Source organism: Wyeomyia smithii, chromosome 3 (assembly GCF_029784165.1).
Source record: "Wyeomyia smithii strain HCP4-BCI-WySm-NY-G18 chromosome 3, ASM2978416v1, whole genome shotgun sequence".
Classification (NCBI taxonomy): domain Eukaryota; kingdom Metazoa; phylum Arthropoda; class Insecta; order Diptera; family Culicidae; genus Wyeomyia; species Wyeomyia smithii.
The window spans coordinates 64,108,171-64,126,274 of NC_073696.1; the positions used below are offsets into that span (position 1 = coordinate 64,108,171).

The window sequence follows — 18,104 nt, forward strand, 5'->3', positions numbered from 1 at the left end:
ATTAAACTTGCGCTTCTCGTGATTCAAAGCTTTGGTTACAATTTGAACACACTTCATCGCGGTCGAGCTCAAAACCACATACTTAGACATACGTGACACTGGCGATTTTTTTTTTTTTTGGTACTCTATGCTCCACATCACCCGGTACCAACACCAGTTTGAACTGCTCGACGAAAATGAACGGAAGGAATTTTCTTCATCGTGGCTCTACTCGAGCCCATAACAAAATGCCTTAAGAAACTGTCAAAAAGTTGTTTACAAAATCAATGCTGCATTTTTCGAGTGGGAACGAGACAAATGCAGAGCTGCGCAGGTACACAACCTCCATAAGCTACTCAAACAGAGGTTTTTGGACGTAGGACTACGCCTAACCGCACTATATCGAGATACATTCTGTGAAAACTAAAACTAAGATGTAACGTCGGCATGAAAGATTTCAAACGTTAATACTGATGTAACCACATGATGGATCACAATAACTAATATGTCGTTAGATTGATAAAATGATGGACAATTTTGTGATTCTTCAGTTATTATTATCATTTCATTGTTAAACAGTGAAAATTTCATAAAAGTTTCAAGGCCGAATTTTCACGAACAATGTACCAATCACATGGGAGCACGCCTGGCACAGACTTCATGACACCAACTGCCTGCTGTGATATACTGTATAGCAGTGGTAAAAAAAATAGACAGAATCACCCCGTCCCAATAGGTCAACTAATTTTTGCTTCCATAAGCCTATATTGATGTCTTGAAGGTGACGCTTTTTCGGAAAGTTCGTAGCAACCTCTTCTATCAGACAGTGTAACGATCTGCTGTTAGAATGTTATTAAAACTGATGTCTTGAAGGAAAACATGCTGACACAGGCAACAATACTGTACCGAGCAATGTATGAATAGAGCGCTGGTCACTCGTCGTCTATCAGTGCAGAAGAGCTACGCCGCCGGGGTGGTCTGTACGTGTCGGTAGAGGCAGATAACAGGGTATATAAATTTGGTGCATTGTACAGTTGAAATGCGTTGTTTAGTTTTGAGCTCTACACTCTGTTTTTCTCAGATTCATTAAAATAACTAAATATAGGGTATTTAAAAGACAATAGAAAACCAAAATGCTCCGTACAGATCTTTGAATAGGTAGTTAAACGAGCTGTACTGACGATAATATTTTGATAGCTAAATAAATTCAATATGATAATCCTAGTTGCATCCCGTGGTGCCGGTAAAGAGGAACCAAGTATGATGACAGTTCTAAAAGGTATGCTATTCACGTCGATGCATTAGTATTAGTGAAAGTGAATAAAAAGTGAAAAGTGTAGTGAAAATTTTTCTATCAAGACGCTCGAACATAAGTGAATAAATTTGAACATGGCATCCAAGCCTTTTGAGCCAAATAAGTTTTTGGGGTTGAGGAAGAAAATAGCAAGAATTCATAAAGACATAGCTTTTCTAAAGCAATGTGTCAAATATCGACTGACTCCCAAAAGTCATGAGATTAAAATTAGAACTTTAACTCCTCCTTTTCTCATTAAGAAGATGGAATTGAAATGGATAAAAAATAGTATAAAACTTCTTTATAGTAAATTAAATTCAGTCACTTTAGAGTGCTACTCCCTTCATTTAAAACTGGCCAAAGAGTTTCCCTTTGGGTTCCCAGAATTCCTAACCAAAGTAAAAGTTGCAGAACAGTGTGAGGGGGAAAGAAAACGAAAATTGGGTGCAAAAAAGATTAACCAGTTGTTTTTACGAAATAAGAGTAGTAAAATGAAAACTAAGATAAAATATATAGAAAATTTTGTGGTCAATCGATCTTCGTGTGAATTCTCACAACAGCAACAAAATCTTTTGAACAAAGGCCTCAACTTTGCTGTTTCTTCTAAACCAAATGTTGAACAGGCAATCATTGATATTGAAAGTGGGATGGGCAGTTGCAATTTTTCCACCGCACAAATTAGTGAAGTGCGCACATCCTTCTTGGATAATTTAAAAAAATGTCCACGTCTTGTAAATAATAGCACAGACTTACAGACAATCAAAGAATTATGTAATGAACCTGTCTTTTATTTAAAAGCTGATAAGGGGAATAAAATTGTTATTTTGAACAAAAATGATTACGATCAACTAATGTTGGAGAAAATTAATAATGGCCCATACAGGCAACAGAGAGTCAACCCCCTTACCGACATGGTGAAAAACTTTGAAAAAACTATCAAAGAATGCCAACCTATTTTTGGTGACGCTTTGAAAAATCTTCGTGTTTCGAACCCTTCTCTTCCTAGAATAAAGGGTCTCTCTAAAGTACATAAACCTGGTAATGAAATGAGAGAAATCGTTTCTGCGGTGCACCAACAGAAAAATTGGCAAAATGGTTAGTCAAGGAATTTCAATCGATGCCGAAAAAATTTCCTAGTCGATTGAGGGAATGATCAACACTGGCGAGATAATGGTTTCTTTTGATGTCACAGCACTTTTTCCGAATGTTCCAGTGAAAGAAGCTATAAATCTTTTGGAAGATTGGCTTCTTTCCCAACAATGTGACAACCCTTGGAAAACTAAAGTACGCAGTTACTTGAAGTTAACTCGACTTTGCATGGAAGACAATTATTTTTCATTTCGTGGGAAATTTTACAAACAAACAAAAGGAGCACCGATGGGGAATCCTCTTTCACCTTTCTTATGTGAGCTTTTTATGGCACATTTGGAAAATAAACTAAATGAAAAAGACTGCTTACCAGATCGTTCGTGGAGGTATGTTGATGATATTTTTTGTTTTTTACAACAGGGGGACTTGGAAAGTTTTTTGGGAATTTTGAATGGTCTTCATAAAAATATCCAGTTCACTTTGGAAATTGAACAGGCTTCCATTTTTAGATGTAGTCGTTGTTAAAAACTCCAACCACTTTGAATTCGAAATCTTTAGGAAACCCACACATACTAAGCGGGTAATGCCTAACACTTCTAACCACTCCTCCCAGCATAAAATGGCTTCTTTCCACCATATGATCCACCGTATGGAATCTTTGCCTCTCAGTAATGAAGGTAAGAAAAACGAAATGGAATATATTTTTGATATTGGTGAGCCGAATGGAATTATCCCCTTGGAAATTAGATGTCGCAGAAAGTTTAGAAATTTTCAAACAAAACCCAGCTACCCTCCTTAACAGAGATCAGGGTAATCATTTCTCTTGGCTTTTTAAATTTCTACCGAAAACTCCCCGACAAGGCATGGATCACCAGGCCGCACATTTCTCTACCTAACTCAAGTTGTTTACGTTTTCTGAGTTAAAATTTGCCCCAGTCGTTTACCTAATTAGGTATAAAATTCTTGGGGTTTCGCTATTTTATCCACAGTCCAAATAAGCACTGACGATGCACTATGTCAGTGCCGAAATACATATTTGCAAGTGAAAAGTGAAAAGTGATAGAACTAAATAGTGAAAGTGAATAAAAAGTGAAAAGTGTAGTGAACAAAAAGAACCAAAACTTTAAAATCAATCAAGAAATCGCTCGTTTTTTGGCACATGTAAAAGGAGCTCAAATAAAACAGAGCTTCAAAAGGAAATATAAAACTATAATAGTCCTACGTCAACTATACGGTCGTGTCTTGGATACCAGCCTTCTACTATTTTACAGAGGTTGGTACTTTCGAGTAGTTCATTTTGTACCAACTTTTTTGGAAGATTTCTCCCTGAGTGTTACGTATGTCTTATGTATGTGGTTACACCACATACATAAGACTCAGGAAGAAATCTTCCAAAAACGTTGGTACAAAATGAACTACTCGAAAGTACCAACCTATGTAAAAAAACCTCTGTTTGAGTAGTTTATGGAGGTTGTGTACCTACGCAGGTTACACCACATACATAAGACATATGTAACACTCAGAAAGAAATCTTCCAAAAAGTTGATACAAAATGAACTGCTCGAATGGTACTACACTCTGAATAAAATCACTGTTTGAGTTGTTTTTTAAGGCAGTGTACCTGCGCAACCCTGCATTTGTCTCGTTACTACTCGAAAAATGCTGCATTGATTTTGTATATAACTTTTTGACAGTTCCTTATGGGATTTTCATTGGGGTTCGATGGGTTCGATAAAGTCGAGAAAAAGAAAATTCATTTTGTTCATCATTTGTCGAGCAGCTGGACAGGACGAGGTACGGAGTACTATGGGGCACCGTGTACCAGAAAAAAACGCCAGTGTTACGTATGTTTTATGTATGTGGATACACTCTACACCACATACATAAGACTCAGGAAGAAATCTTCCAAAAACGTTGGTACAAAATGAACTACTCGAAAGTACCAACCTATGTAAAAAAACCTCTGTTTGAGTAGTTTATGGAGGTTGTGTACCTACGCAGGTTACACCACATACATAAGACATATGTAACACTCAGAAAGAAATCTTCCAAAAAGTTGATACAAAATGAACTGCTCGAATGGTACTACACTCTGAATAAAATCACTGTTTGAGTTGTTTTTTAAGGCAGTGTACCTGCGCAACCCTGCATTTGTCTCGTTACTACTCGAAAAATGCTGCATTGATTTTGTATATAACTTTTTGACAGTTCCTTATGGGATTTTCATTGGGGTTCGATGGGTTCGATAAAGTCGAGAAAAAGAAAATTCATTTTGTTCATCATTTGTCGAGCAGCTGGACAGGACGAGGTACGGAGTACTATGGGGCACCGTGTACCAGAAAAAAACGCCAGTGTTACGTATGTTTTATTTATCAGAAAACGATGCATGTGCGTGTTCTCTGTTTCGAGTGTAGTATTCGTTTCTCCCTCCCAGGTACTGACAATTTTCGTTATAGGAAGCAGAGTCTATAATAAGAGTCCCGCAAAGATGAAACCAAAGGCACCAAATCAGTGTCAAACGAGGGTACCAATCGAACAATGTAAATAAACAAGGTGATAATGTTAGGAGTGGATGAAAAGTGTTGTAATTGAGCGTAATAAAGAATATGTGTTTTTCCGAAGTTTTACTTACACATTTTAATCCAACATTAAACCTGTACACTGGTTCACTTAAATTTAACAAAACATCACCGGTGTAATCTTACAAAAATGTGTACCTTATGAAGAATTTCAAAAATCACAGGAGGGTTGTGTGCAAAGCCACGCCGAAAGGATGAAGTAGAATACTTTTACAAGAAAACCCGGCTGCTTGCATGTCAGTCATTTTTTAATCTGTTGTTCAATTCAATATCGGATAAGATACTGATCACATCTTGACGTTATCACTGACAGTGCGAATAAGGTATTCCTTGTGATAAAATAAACAGTGAAAATCTGATTTAACACTCAAAACTAGACGGCTCAAGTGTTGTCAAAATGAGTCAACTTCTCATTGAATGCATTTACTAGTGCCCGCTATCGCACAGAGACTGCATTTCACTAAAGTGCCTCACTACATCAGCTGGCCCAGCTGCTATCGTTGCTGGGATCCACTGCAACTAGTGCACTGTTGCCAACTGTACAGATTAATCTGGAAATGTACAGATTTTCTCGGTTTTTTCGGTACAGATTCTGTACCGTACAGATTACAGATTTCGAGAGAATGTACAGATAAGTACAGATTTTTTAAATGGATAAAAAAGATTAGACAAAACTTTTTGACCGACTCTGCAACGATACAATGGATGCGATCTTGCAACTCCGCACACTTAGAATGTACTGTCAAATCTCGGTAATTTTCTGCCGAGAATGACACCACTCGGTTTAAAAACAGCAGCTGTTACATTTTTTCGTAAATCTCGATTTAACTAAACTGAAATGTTGGCACAAAATATCCGAAATATCGGTAGTGTTGCTGAATTATGGGTTTCACTGAGTTTTGGTTGAATTTTCAGTAGATTGAACCGCAATGGCTCGGTAATATGCATTACCGAGCCGAGCCCCATTCTTAAGTGTGCAAAAGTTTTATTGACAATCGAGCTAGTAGTTTAGAATTTATAATAACTGAGTAAACGCAGTCACAGTTTCCTCTAAATAATTCACGTTGAAGCTGTTTTCTCAAAAATGCAGAAAATAAAAACTTTGGGCCAGTGGTACAGATTTTGGTACAGATTTTTCCCGGAAATAGTACAGATGAAAAAGATTTTTGCAGCTCCCAGTACAGATGAAAATGTGGCAACACTGAACTAGTGCACTATCAATTGCTACGCCACAGCTGTGGCCGCTTTCCGCCATCGCTGATATCCACTGCACTGCTAATGCTGCTGCTTAGAGAAGACCACTGCTGTTGTCGCTGTCTAGAACTATTAAGAGCGGCCTCGGCTGAAACAGGCTCTTATATAGGAATGAAAAACCTATCGATAGTAGTAGGAAATCATCGATAACTATCGATAGCCATTTCAGTCGATATTTCCCATCCTTACTCTTATACAGACAAATAGCAAATTTTAAATGACAAGGTCTATGATTTTGTCGACCGTGCTTGGGAAGCAATCATATTAACGACTAATCAGATCAGTCGAATTTTGCGCTTCAACAAGGATTGGCCATTCTCAATAATAGTTGCTTGTCATGATTAGGGCTTGATAATTTTTGAATTTCAAATTTATGCGAAAAATTATTTTTTATGCTGATAATGAAAGCTTTTCGGATGTTGTGCTCATGACTGATGGAAAAGATAATTCAGTACGTTCTGAGACACGGAGATGAAGCCAAATATATAACTGTTCCAAATTTCTTGAAAGTGTAAATTGATTTAAGAGAAAATATTAACTCTTCAATAAGGTTTTTATATCATCCTGAAAAGGACAATTTGTTGTTTAATTCAATGTCTGATAAGATGCCGATCACATCTTTGCGTTATCACTGGCATTGCAAATTAAGTATTCCTTGAGGGAGAATAAACACTGAAAAGCTTTCCAGAACGTTCTTCTCATTGGATGCATTTGCTAGTGTGCCTGCTATCGCTCAGAGACAGCATTTCACTAAAATACCACAGTGCATCAGCTGGCCCTGCTTATATTGATGCTGAGATCAACGTCAACCGCTGCGCTATCCCCGTTGCCACAGTAGTGGACGCTTCCGTTGCCATTGGTATCCGCTGCCTGGTCCTGCTATCGTTGCTGAGACGCGCTCCGCTATCCGTTGCCATACCACAGCTGTGGCCGTTGTCCGCTGCACTACTACTGCTGCTGTATCCACTGCTGCTGCTAAGGGAGGACTGCTGTTGTTGCAGTCTAGAATTATAATGAGCGGCTTCGGGTGAAACAGACTCTTATATAGGCCAAATAGCACATTTCAAATGGCAAGGTCTATGATTCTGTCGACCGTGCTTGGGAAGCAATCATATAATGACCAATCAGAGGCCGAAGTTTTCGTTTTGACAAGGCTTGACTATTTTCAATAGTACAATAGTTTGAAAAATAATATTACAATTATCTGCATTTGGAAAGAATCTTAGAAGATTTTCCAATCTATTGCTGCAAGAACGAAGGCAATCCATCGAATACTAACCGATTTATTAGCTTTTGAAATTGGACATATTTTCCACTTTTTTCGGTTTTAGATTTTCATTTCACATCCCTATGTAGCCGAACTTCCAGAGAGAAGTATTCTACTTCAAAAATGATATTCGCTTATGCATGGTGAAAAACCGATCTGTATAGTTCTTGGCAACAAACGGCACAAAAACTATGTTGCCGAAACGATAGATTTTCTCTTCGCGCGACTCTATATACATAGACTCTGATAGGAAGGTGTTGTCCCGCCGTGTGTGTAATCGGGCCTTAAGTGTGTAGTTTTGTTTCACGTCGTTTAAACTGAGTAAAACTTACTCGCTAAGAATATACTTTCAAGTTGTGTGCAATTACCAACTTTGACAACCTTGACAACGGGAAAAGTCAAAACAACCGATGCCTCGCTTATTCCGTTCCCTTTCCCCTTTCCTAAAAACTTGTAAAAACTTCCAACGTTTTCCATCAGTGTGCGTGTGTTGTCTACGCTTGTGTTAACAATTGTAAGCAAAAAGAGACGAGTGAGCGTTTTAATACAACTCCGCGTTCGCTTTTGAAGGCATATTTATCGCATATTTTTTCTTGAATGAAAAACCTCACGTTGGTAGCAGCAAATCGACGCGATTACGTATATGCTGTTGGCTTGCTGCAAGTGCGAAAAAACCCTCATCGATCGCGGCGGTTGAACAGTAGAAAACGGGTGCTCAGCTGGCTGTTAGGCGCAATGCAGAGCTCATTTCCGTTTCCCGCGGTTGCCCCAAACCCGGCCGTGAACGAAAAATACCGGCGCAAGTACCGACGACTGAAGCGGATCATGAAAAATCTGATTTTTGTAAGTGGGGTGTCTTGTGACTGCTGGAGTAGGGCGTGGGATTTGACTTTGTTGAATTGGATTGTTTGCTTTTTACAGGAAAATGCAGCTTTATGTGATCATGTTGCTCAGGTGCAGGAAAATATACTGCTAGTGAAGGAGGAGAGGAGGTATCTCCTCAAGAAGTTACTGGAGCATGAGAATGAAATGGAGACACAATTGGGGAGACCTTGTAGCAAGCTAAACGAGTTAATTGCAAACAGTTTGCCCCCTAAAAGACAGTACAAAAAGCGTGCAACAGCCGACGCAAACAATGGTGGTGAAGCGACTCCCAAGGCTAAAGGACAAACCCGAAAGCCTCGTGCTAATGCAACTGCCACTGCCGAAAAAAATGCCACCAAGAAGAGCCTGCAGGACATCGCGCTGCGGCAAACTGGACATCCAACATATCCTCTAACGATTGCAGGATTCACGATTTTCAATCTAGGTGAAATTGTCCCCGGTCGCTTAGCTTACAATACAGAGTATACAATATACCCCATTGGTTATACTGTGTCCCGCCCGTATGGTCATCTAAAAGATCCCACAAAGAAATGCATTTATACATGCCGAGTGGTAGATAGTGGGGATAATCCCCGGTTTGAAATTATTCCAGAGAATGACAAGGATTTGACGATAGCGGGGAATTCTCCTGATGCGTGCCACGCGACCTTGCTGCAATGTATAAACGCTTCCCTGGATTGCCGAAACATCGATGGCCGACCGTCGGGTGATTGGTTCTTCGGGCTGTCCCATCCGACCATCTCAAGTCTGATTCAGAGCTTCCCGGCATCGAAGAAGTGCGTTAACTATCGGGGCATCCGGAAGGAGAACTTCGCCAACATGGACAAGGAGAACGATCCATCGCTTAACTATGAAGCGCTGCAGAGACATATCGCCATTTCGGCCTACCATACGGTGCCGGAGATCAAGGAGGAACCACCGGATGAACTACTGGATCATTCGGACGGGAATTCGTTCAGCTTGTCCTAGAATAGGAGCGGCAGGTGGTTGCGTTTTAGGAAATACAAGTAAGCGGTAGTGGAATGTGTGTTTATGAACCTGAATAACAAAAATTGAATGTATTTTTATGTACGCGCTGAAACTTTGTGGTTTTGTATTTGTTGATTAGAAACCGAAATTCCACCGGTTCGAACTTGATTGTGCCTTTCCCATCAAATTTGCTCAGCGACTTTTGCATCACGATACCAGGCGTTGTCGTGCAGAATGATAACTTGAGAGGTTTTTCTTTTTATGGCCAACACAACAACCTTTCATATAATCTCGTGGAAATCTTGTTTAATGTTCCCTTACTAGAGAGAAAAAAAAGCAGTCTGATCGTTTACCTTCCTTCATAAAAAAATCTAAGTGCGCCACTATACGGATTTTACACTATACCTATTATATTTATGTGCAGCGGCTTGAATCTGTTGAGGGCGACCGAAACATTCCAACTCCAGAAACAATCTCTTGCGAAAAAAACACAAAACCGAAACTGAGCACCATTCAACGTTTCTATTCAAAAATTTTGTCCATTTAAATCGCTTGGATTGTTTGTGTTATGATTATTTGTTATGCGCCTAACTGGTACATATATTCTTATTTCATAATCGTTGATCACTTGTGTTGCGATTTGCATCGCGGCTGTTTGATTTTATCATCTTGGCGTCTATCTATATCCTAAGGAGGCTTTACCAAAGCACCTATCGCCTGAAATTACGATTCAGCAGGGCTTGCTGCTGTTGCAGCTGCAGTTGTTGTTGTTGCTGCTGATGGGATAATGTCGAACCTACCCCCGTCGAGGGCGTTGGTGATGTGTGGCGGTGCTGGCGGTGGTGATGATGGTGCTGTCGATTTTTTTGCTGCTGACTGAGTTGAAAGTTAAGCGATGGGGTTGGTGTGCTGCTTGAGAGCGGTGGAGTCATACCGCGGCCCATCATGACAGGTGTGCCGGGACTGCCACTGATCGGTGTTGAGAGAGCCGCCTTACCCAGCTTGGTACGACTACTGAACAGCGCATTGGTGACGGCTACCACCAGTGAAAACAGTTTCAGAGGAGTTTCACTAAAAGAGTAGATTGCTAGAGTTTGATTCTAACAGTACGGTTAATTATACTCACCATACTGACACTTTTGGTGTAGCCTCATTAGCGCTTAGGATGAACAATGGGAACAGCACAGAAAACACGCAACCGCTAATGACAAGCGAATTGGGTAGCTCTGAGATAATAGCCAGAGGTAACCCAAAGCCAATAAAGAACGGCCAGTTAGTTTCGATGTAAGTCAGTCGTTTGTGCAATTCCCAACCCATATTGAACCATTTGTACTCGAAGGCATACAACGAGCAGAGCAGACTCATGTGTACTATGTACAAAATCAAGCACACGATCCGCGGCACCGGACTTGGCAGATACTTGATGACGGTACTTTGCAGTAAAAACAGCAACTGAATGAGCAAACTGATCAGAGTATCGGCAATTAGTTTACTGATGCTGGAAATCAACTGTGGTCGGCCCTTACGAATTTTGTACGCGGAATCGGCAATATCCTGGAACCACAGGCTGTTTACAATTTTACTTAGCAGAAAAAGAGGAGCTACCCAGAAGCTGTGAAACAGCAGCGTAAGCGACGGCTTCATCCAAACCCATACAGTGGCAACGGTTCCGGAGTTCGAGAATAGAAAGGATAACAGGAAGTCTAATCCCGGTAAAACGCCGTATTCGAACAGATAAATGCTCAGCATGAAGACTCCACCGTTTAGCAAGCAGCATTGGAGCACTCGGGTCATTACCTTAGATTCACTGTGAAATAGAAAAAAACAGGACGGGTTATGAAGGGCACACTATGCTGTGTGCTATTATTTTCATCGATGTACAAGTATATCCGAGTGCATAAAAACAAAGCGCACCTTTTCGAAGGTTTGAAGCAGTGTGAGCTTGAACCGATAAAACTTGAACAAGAACACACGTTCGATCGATATACTCTAATAACTACGACCTCGTAGAAATATTCACTAGAACATAGGCAAATCATCGTACAGCTTTTGTAGATTTAAAATAGCTTTTCTGAGCGAGGAAATAGTTGACAAGACAGGTAGTCACTTCTTAAAATCTTTTGTAATACACACTAAAACTGCTATTCAATAGCATCGTCTAAAATGTGTGTCTTATTAAGATGCGACGCAAAAAAATGAAAATACGTACTCCTTTCGTTTGACGTTGTCTTTGCTGATGGTCTCCGACCGAGCAGGAGCTGCTGATTGATACGACTGAGCCGTTGCTGATGGCGTGGACAAGCTCTCCTTGGTGGCCCGACTGCCCAGTGCCGTAGGGTCCAGACGGCTCACATTCGGCGGCAACGTCTTGCGATTTGCTTCCTTATCTAGGTAGAAAACTACGAATATGCCCTTAATACTATCGTACGCTCCTTGAAATATTGCCTTTCCTATATTCTGTAAATGAAAAAAAATACCTACACAATAAAATTTCGCCCTATAAAATTTTTCAATACTTACGTAGAAACTATCCATTTCGCGAAAGCAAACTGCATGTAAAAAACTAACCAGGTCGGAAAACAAACAAAAAATATTGCTAAATATATTACGGAGAAAGAAAGGAAGTAACTGTGCACTCGATTTCTACCCGATTTCAAGAAAACACATAAAAATACGTCTCATCCTGCGAAAGGGTCAACGCAGTGCGCCTTGGGTAACGACAGGTGAGCGGATGGTAGTATTGAAATCGGTGTTGCTTGACTCACCAGAGTTGAACAGTCGAAGTCATGTGCAATCTTCAGCACATGAAATCATCTGTTCATCATTTTGACGGAGCAGCGCGAGCGACACGCCGAGGGATGATGACATGCTAGCCTTTGTTGACTACAGCAAAGAGCTGCTCGAAAATTGAGTTATTAGGGTTTTCGTCGTGCTGTCACAATGACATAAGGGGAAGCACTTTTGTCGACAAACTTATTTATTTACTTTGTGAACAAGTCGATCGGGTTGAGCTGTAGGAGTTTTGCCAAGTTTTTGTATAGTAGTGAGTTAATTTATTTGAAAAATGGTAATCTATGGGGTCTACATAGTAAGTAAATCGGGGGGCTTAATTTTCAACTTGGATCACAACGTTCCAAAGATAGAAACGGAGCGAACGTTCAGTTACCCCCTAGAAATCAGTTTGGAGTACGAGCCGAAAAAAGTATCGGTTGCTTTCGGACAGAAGGATGGAATTAACGGTAAGGTATTCTGGGATAAAAATTAACAAATAAAATACTTCAGAGGAATCGGTTTAACAAATATAATTTACGACATGAAAAATTGCGGTTGATGAACGAAGTAAAACTAATGACTTGCTTTTATGTTGCTGGGCATCTCAACTGTACCAACTGTACTATTAGATTTAGTTATCTGCGACCATTTGCAATTAGTTCAACTTCCAATCTATAATAGGTTATCAATAACTGTATTTAACTAGTCGTTTCTAGTTCCTGAATATCTACAAACGTTGTTAGAAAGCCTCGTTATTAAATAACTAGTACTGATAGTTTCTAGTTCATATTGGAACAAGCTTTAGTTAGTATCGCCATAGTATCTAATCTGGTGTTAGTTATTTATCGATGTGTGAACACCGTGATGGTCATTCATTGATTATTTTTAAGAGAGTAATTTGCATTTTAAAGTCTAGAGTCGATTTGACGCATGATTATTACTACTAAGGCAGCGATTAAAATAATCCTTGGATTACCGACTCACTAGGAGAAGCAAATAACATTTTCACCCTTATATCAGACTTTTACAAAAATACACGTTGTCTTTATATCCCCAATTACAAAATAACCTTTTGCGACGACGAGCTTCCGAAGTTCTGAAGTTTCTAGAAGTAAAAACCAATGACCTCAACAACGAAAATCTGAACGGAGATGAAGACTTTCTGGGCGAGGAAGGAGAAGTTCCTGAAGTTTCGTTGCGTCAGATGACACTCCAAAACAGTCGCCTAATAGACCTTTTGAATGAAGTCACAAGAGGAGTAAATCCAGCAGCTCAGCGAAGCACACCGGAGCACATAATTGAATTCTTTCCACCGCAATCAACGATTTTCGTTTCAATCCAGAAAACGGGTTGACGTTCGACCGCTGGTTCTTTTCAGGCAGGATGGCAGAAACCTAAATGATCCGGCGAAAGTGCGGCTCATCCTGCGCAGTCCTAATGTTCCAGTTCACGAGAAATTTAGCAGAAGGTTAGCAAAAAAGACAAGAGAACATGAACACATGAAGATTATTCAGTCAGTAAAGCATACTCGGAGCCGTAGAAGGTATGTGACTGTCAACTTCAACGGTGTTCGAACAGAACTCCAGCTTAACTGTGGTTCCGACATTTCGGATCCATGCAAATTGAAGCAACAGCAGCATCAGGGAACCACTGGAGTTGGTTCCTTCTGGGAACTCACTACTTCTATCACCATCAGCAACGTCGCACAAATCAAGCATTACTACATCACTTCGGTCAAGGATCTTAATATGTGATTGATTTGGACTGTATGAACGCATTCACTTGGCAGCAAACGTATTTTCAACATTATAGATCTTTCAGGAGGGAAGTGGATGACGTGTTGAAAAAGCTTCTGACAATCAACACCCACCGTGGTCTGTTCCGTTTTAACCGATTCGCACCTGGAGTGAAGTCGACGCCTGGTGCATTCCAGCAACTGATGGCAAAGGTGATAGCAGGCCTAGAAGGAGTCGAGGCATTCCTATAGACGACATCATCATTCACAGTGAAGGAAGAGGAACAGTGAAAAGGAAGAAAAACATTAGGCAGCTCTCACTGCTCTTTCCAAACGTCTACGTTATTATGGTTTTCGTTTACGTCTGGGAAAAAGGTCGCTTCAACCAAAAGGAAATCAAGTACCTCGGACACAAAGTTGATGCAAATGGAATTTGTCTCGATCCAGTGAAAATTCCAGCAATCTCCAATGTGCCAAATTGCCAACTCTAACTGACGTTACTACACAAATTAATTCTATGGCAAATTTGTAAGAGACATGCATCGCCATCCTCTAAAAAGCAGAGCCTTGGTGCTACATTCCGTATCGGAACTCGGTCTTTTGTTTATATTGTACAGACTTCGCAGCCAACTGTTTAATCAATGTACAGAACAATTGCGGGGCTAGCGCTACGATCCTACTGACACCAACAGTCTCTCCCGAACCGGGACTCGAACCTACGACGACTGGCTTGTTAGGCCAACATCGTACCTCAACACCAGGTTGCCATCCTCTAAATAGCCTATTAAATGCAAAGATGCAAAGTCCATCTGGAATGTCAAAGTGCGTTTTCGAATATCAAGAGGGTTCTGCAATCAAACCTGCTTCTCGCTCATTATAATCCGGAGCACAAGATCATTGTTGCTGGCGATGCGTCCAAAACACTCACCGAAGCATGGCTGGCTAGTGCGTAGCGCAGCTATTCCCGAAATCCAGGTATGACTGTTCTTTGGTCATCGAGAGTCCTACTCATCAGTTGATGGCTGCGAGATGATGACGGATCGAATGGTGGTTCCCATGTGTTTCCAGAAACGTATTCCAAACCGAATTCATCAAGGACATCCTGGAATCGGGTGATTGCTCGAGGCATCGTTTTCCGTCTATGAATCGACAATGACATTGATGACTACGCTCGGACATGTTCATGCCCTGGCTAATGCTGATGGTCCATGGCAATTCAGATTTTGCGGGTTCATTGGATGGATACTATCATCCGGTCGTGGTAGATTCCTATACGAAACGGCCAAAAATATTGCAGATGAGATCTCTGACAATCTCAACCACAATCGCTTTTTTTTGGGAATGTTATGCCCGTTCAGAAACACCAACGGACAACGGAAGTCGATTCACATGTGAAGGTTTTCGAATTTCTGGCGTGGAGCTAAAAGTCGTTTTTTCCATACAGCTTCTCATCATCCGAAATTTAATGCCTAAGCGGAATGGTTTGTGGACACCTGGATCTTCTACGCCCCACGTGCTTCATCTCCTGTTTATGCCGAGGTGTATTATAGCAATGAAATCTGGGAGTGGATACCCGGTGTCGTGCTCGAAAAAATCGGCAATGTCAGCTACAAAAGTCTTCTGAATCATCAGGATGGCCGTCGCGGTAAATGAAGTACCACCAGCAGATGACAATTAGCGTCTACCGAGGCACTTTTGCCATTTACATCCAATTTTGGAATTTTATCTTTCTCGGAAATCCATAGTTTTCCGGAGATATGTTCCGAAACGGGAGTTTTATGGATACCTGAACAAAATCTTACAATTGGGTTGTTTAGTTATATCAGGTTATCATCTGAAAAAGCTGCATTTTCTGACCAATACGTGATTTTCAAAAAATCTCTATCCTTATTCAGTTTTTAAATCACGTATTAAAACTGCTCGATATCGCTACAATGACAGTTCGCCCACATACATAAGACATACGTAACACTGGCGTTTTTTTCTGGTACACGTTGCCCCATAGTACTCCGTACCTCGCCCTGTCAAACTGCTCGATAAATAATGAACAAAATGAATTTTCTTTTTCTCGGCCTTATCGAGCCCCAAAGAAAATCCCATAAGGAACTGTCAAAAAGTTATTTACAAAATCAATGCAGCATTTTTCGAGTAGGAACGAGACAAATGCAGGGCTGCGCAGGTACACTGCCTTCAAAGACAACTCAAACAGAGGTTTTTTTTTACAGAGGTTGGTACTTTCGAGTGGTTCATTTTGTACCAACTTTTTTGTAAGATTTCTTCCTGAGTGTTACGTATGTCTTATGTATGTGGTTCGCCCATATACCAACGGTCATTGTAGCGATTTAGAGATTTTTTTTCTTCATTTAAAAATCGATTGACAACAATATAAAATTTTAAAAACATCACGTTTTGCTCAGAAAATTACACTCTTTTAGTTGATGCATAAAAGTCTGAAATCCGAGAGAAGCTAATGTCGTTTTCGTTTTCGCGGTGTAGCTACACTCAAACGACACTTGTGACACCGAAAATGTTTTATTTGACTTTTCGGACTACCCTTTTTCTGTCTCTCCCTACACTTTTTCTGTTCCTAACGACACCCGAAAAAAGCAGAGTGTACTGTAGGAAGTTACCAACACATTCACACGTATGTGTCAAAACTGGTTTGTTTTGGTTTTCGTTCCACGTGGTAAAGTGTCAGGTAAATTTTTTCTCAGCACATTTGCGAGATGGACATATGAAAAGGAAACGAGACAAAATGACGAATGCGATAATGACCAAAACAAAACGAATTGACAGCTATCCCATTATTACGCATACCAACGCAATGACACTGGAAATGTTTTATTTGAAGCTGCAAAGTATAGCACGGAAAAAGTGTACACCGCGAAAACGAAAACGACATAAACAATCCAATTATTGATTGGAGGGAGGGGTCCCGCCCGGGGTAGTACTTTCAGGGGGGAGACATCCATGAGAATATTTTCACACGAGTTTCCTTTAGGTAGTACTTGTTATCATTCTTGTTTAATCAAATGGCTAATGGCATATTCGTAGCCTTAGCACACTTTTCACGCCCTAACGTATGTTTTCCTCACTAGTAAGTAACTCACCACTGACGTTTTTGACGAATGGTGAAGATTTGAGAAAAAAAGGAAGAACGCATTTTTTATTTTATTTCAATCGGGATCATTTTTAAAAATTAAAATACATCGTTTGTGTGTATAAAAACTTCAACCATAGCCTAACAGGCGTAACACTGGAACCTAGCTCCATCGCCACAAAAAAACGATCTTTTCGAATTTTTAATCGAATGGCAGTCATCGCGCGATAACACCGTCTGGGGCGCTGTCATGCAATCTCATTCATATTTTGTGGTTCTCAATGTGCACAAAACGCGGCGCAAACACGGCATCTGCTGTCTAGTGTTACCATCGTAAAGTACTGGTATCATCCGAACGATGATTTTATAGAAAATTTGTTGCATGTGTTATGTCTGTTAGTCTGTGCTTCAACCTTCAAAAATACATAAAACCTTTCATATTTTCAGTTGGGCACGTACTGATCAGCGTAAATGGTATATTGGCCAACGGATTGGTTCTGGAAGACGGACGGGACATCAGAGAGCTGATCGAAAATAAGGACAATTACCCACTGACACTAAAGTTTAGTCGACCGAAAATGACAACCAACGAGAAGATATTCCTTGCCAGTATGTTCTATCCGTTGTTCGCCATCGCCAGCCAGCTCAGTCCGGAACCGAAAAGCAGTGGCATTGAAGTGCTGGAAGCGGACACGTTTCGGCTGCATTGCTTTCAAACGTTGACGGGCGTCAAATTTATGGTGGTGGCAGAAAGCCTACAAGGAGGAATGGATGTTTTGCTGCGGAGGGTATACGAGTTGTACGCGGATTATGTGCTGAAAAATCCTTTCTATTCACTGGAAATGCCCATTCGTTGCGAGTTATTTGACATAAATCTACAGGCACTGCTGGAGCAGGTGGAGAAAAATGGCATTGCAAGCATTTAGGATATTTGATAGATTAAAAATGATACATATTAAATTTTTACAATGTAAGGTCGAAAAACATAGTTTCAATTATGTTTAAACGAATGAAATTCTTCCTTTACTTATTTATTTGAAACTTATACATAACTTTCATAAACTTCGACATTACCGTTTGCCTTTGATCTTCGATTAAAATCAAAAACAGGATACATGACTTCAGCATCCTATTAAGTATTATGATTTTTAACATACGATTTGATTTTAAATAATCAAAAT

The 18,104-nt window shown here is 40.3% G+C and overlaps 3 protein-coding genes across 3 annotated transcripts; 2 read left to right on the forward strand and 1 right to left on the reverse strand.

Moving 5' to 3' along the window:
- Positions 1-7,931: 7,931 nt before the first annotated feature.
- Positions 7,932-9,428, forward strand: LOC129731558 (transforming growth factor beta regulator 1). The gene is made up of 2 exons (XM_055691650.1): positions 7,932-8,305; positions 8,384-9,428. Exons 1-2 carry the CDS (start codon positions 8,060-8,062, stop codon positions 9,314-9,316), a joined length of 1,179 nt encoding a protein of 392 aa, XP_055547625.1. The 5' UTR covers positions 7,932-8,059; the 3' UTR covers positions 9,317-9,428.
- A 167-nt stretch (positions 9,429-9,595) lies between these two features.
- On the reverse strand, positions 9,596-12,057 carry LOC129731557 (etoposide-induced protein 2.4 homolog). The gene is made up of 4 exons (XM_055691649.1): positions 11,837-12,057; positions 11,526-11,773; positions 10,443-11,123; positions 9,596-10,387 (listed from the first exon to the last, which is right to left on the reverse strand). Exons 1-4 carry the CDS (start codon positions 11,849-11,851, stop codon positions 10,027-10,029), a joined length of 1,305 nt encoding a protein of 434 aa, XP_055547624.1. The 5' UTR covers positions 11,852-12,057; the 3' UTR covers positions 9,596-10,026.
- Positions 12,058-12,294: 237 nt separating this feature from the next.
- On the forward strand, positions 12,295-17,907 carry LOC129732151 (trafficking protein particle complex subunit 4). Its single transcript, XM_055692712.1, has 2 exons — positions 12,295-12,555; positions 17,371-17,907. Exons 1-2 carry the CDS (start codon positions 12,381-12,383, stop codon positions 17,847-17,849), a joined length of 654 nt encoding a protein of 217 aa, XP_055548687.1. The 5' UTR covers positions 12,295-12,380; the 3' UTR covers positions 17,850-17,907.
- Positions 17,908-18,104: the final 197 nt, after the last annotated feature.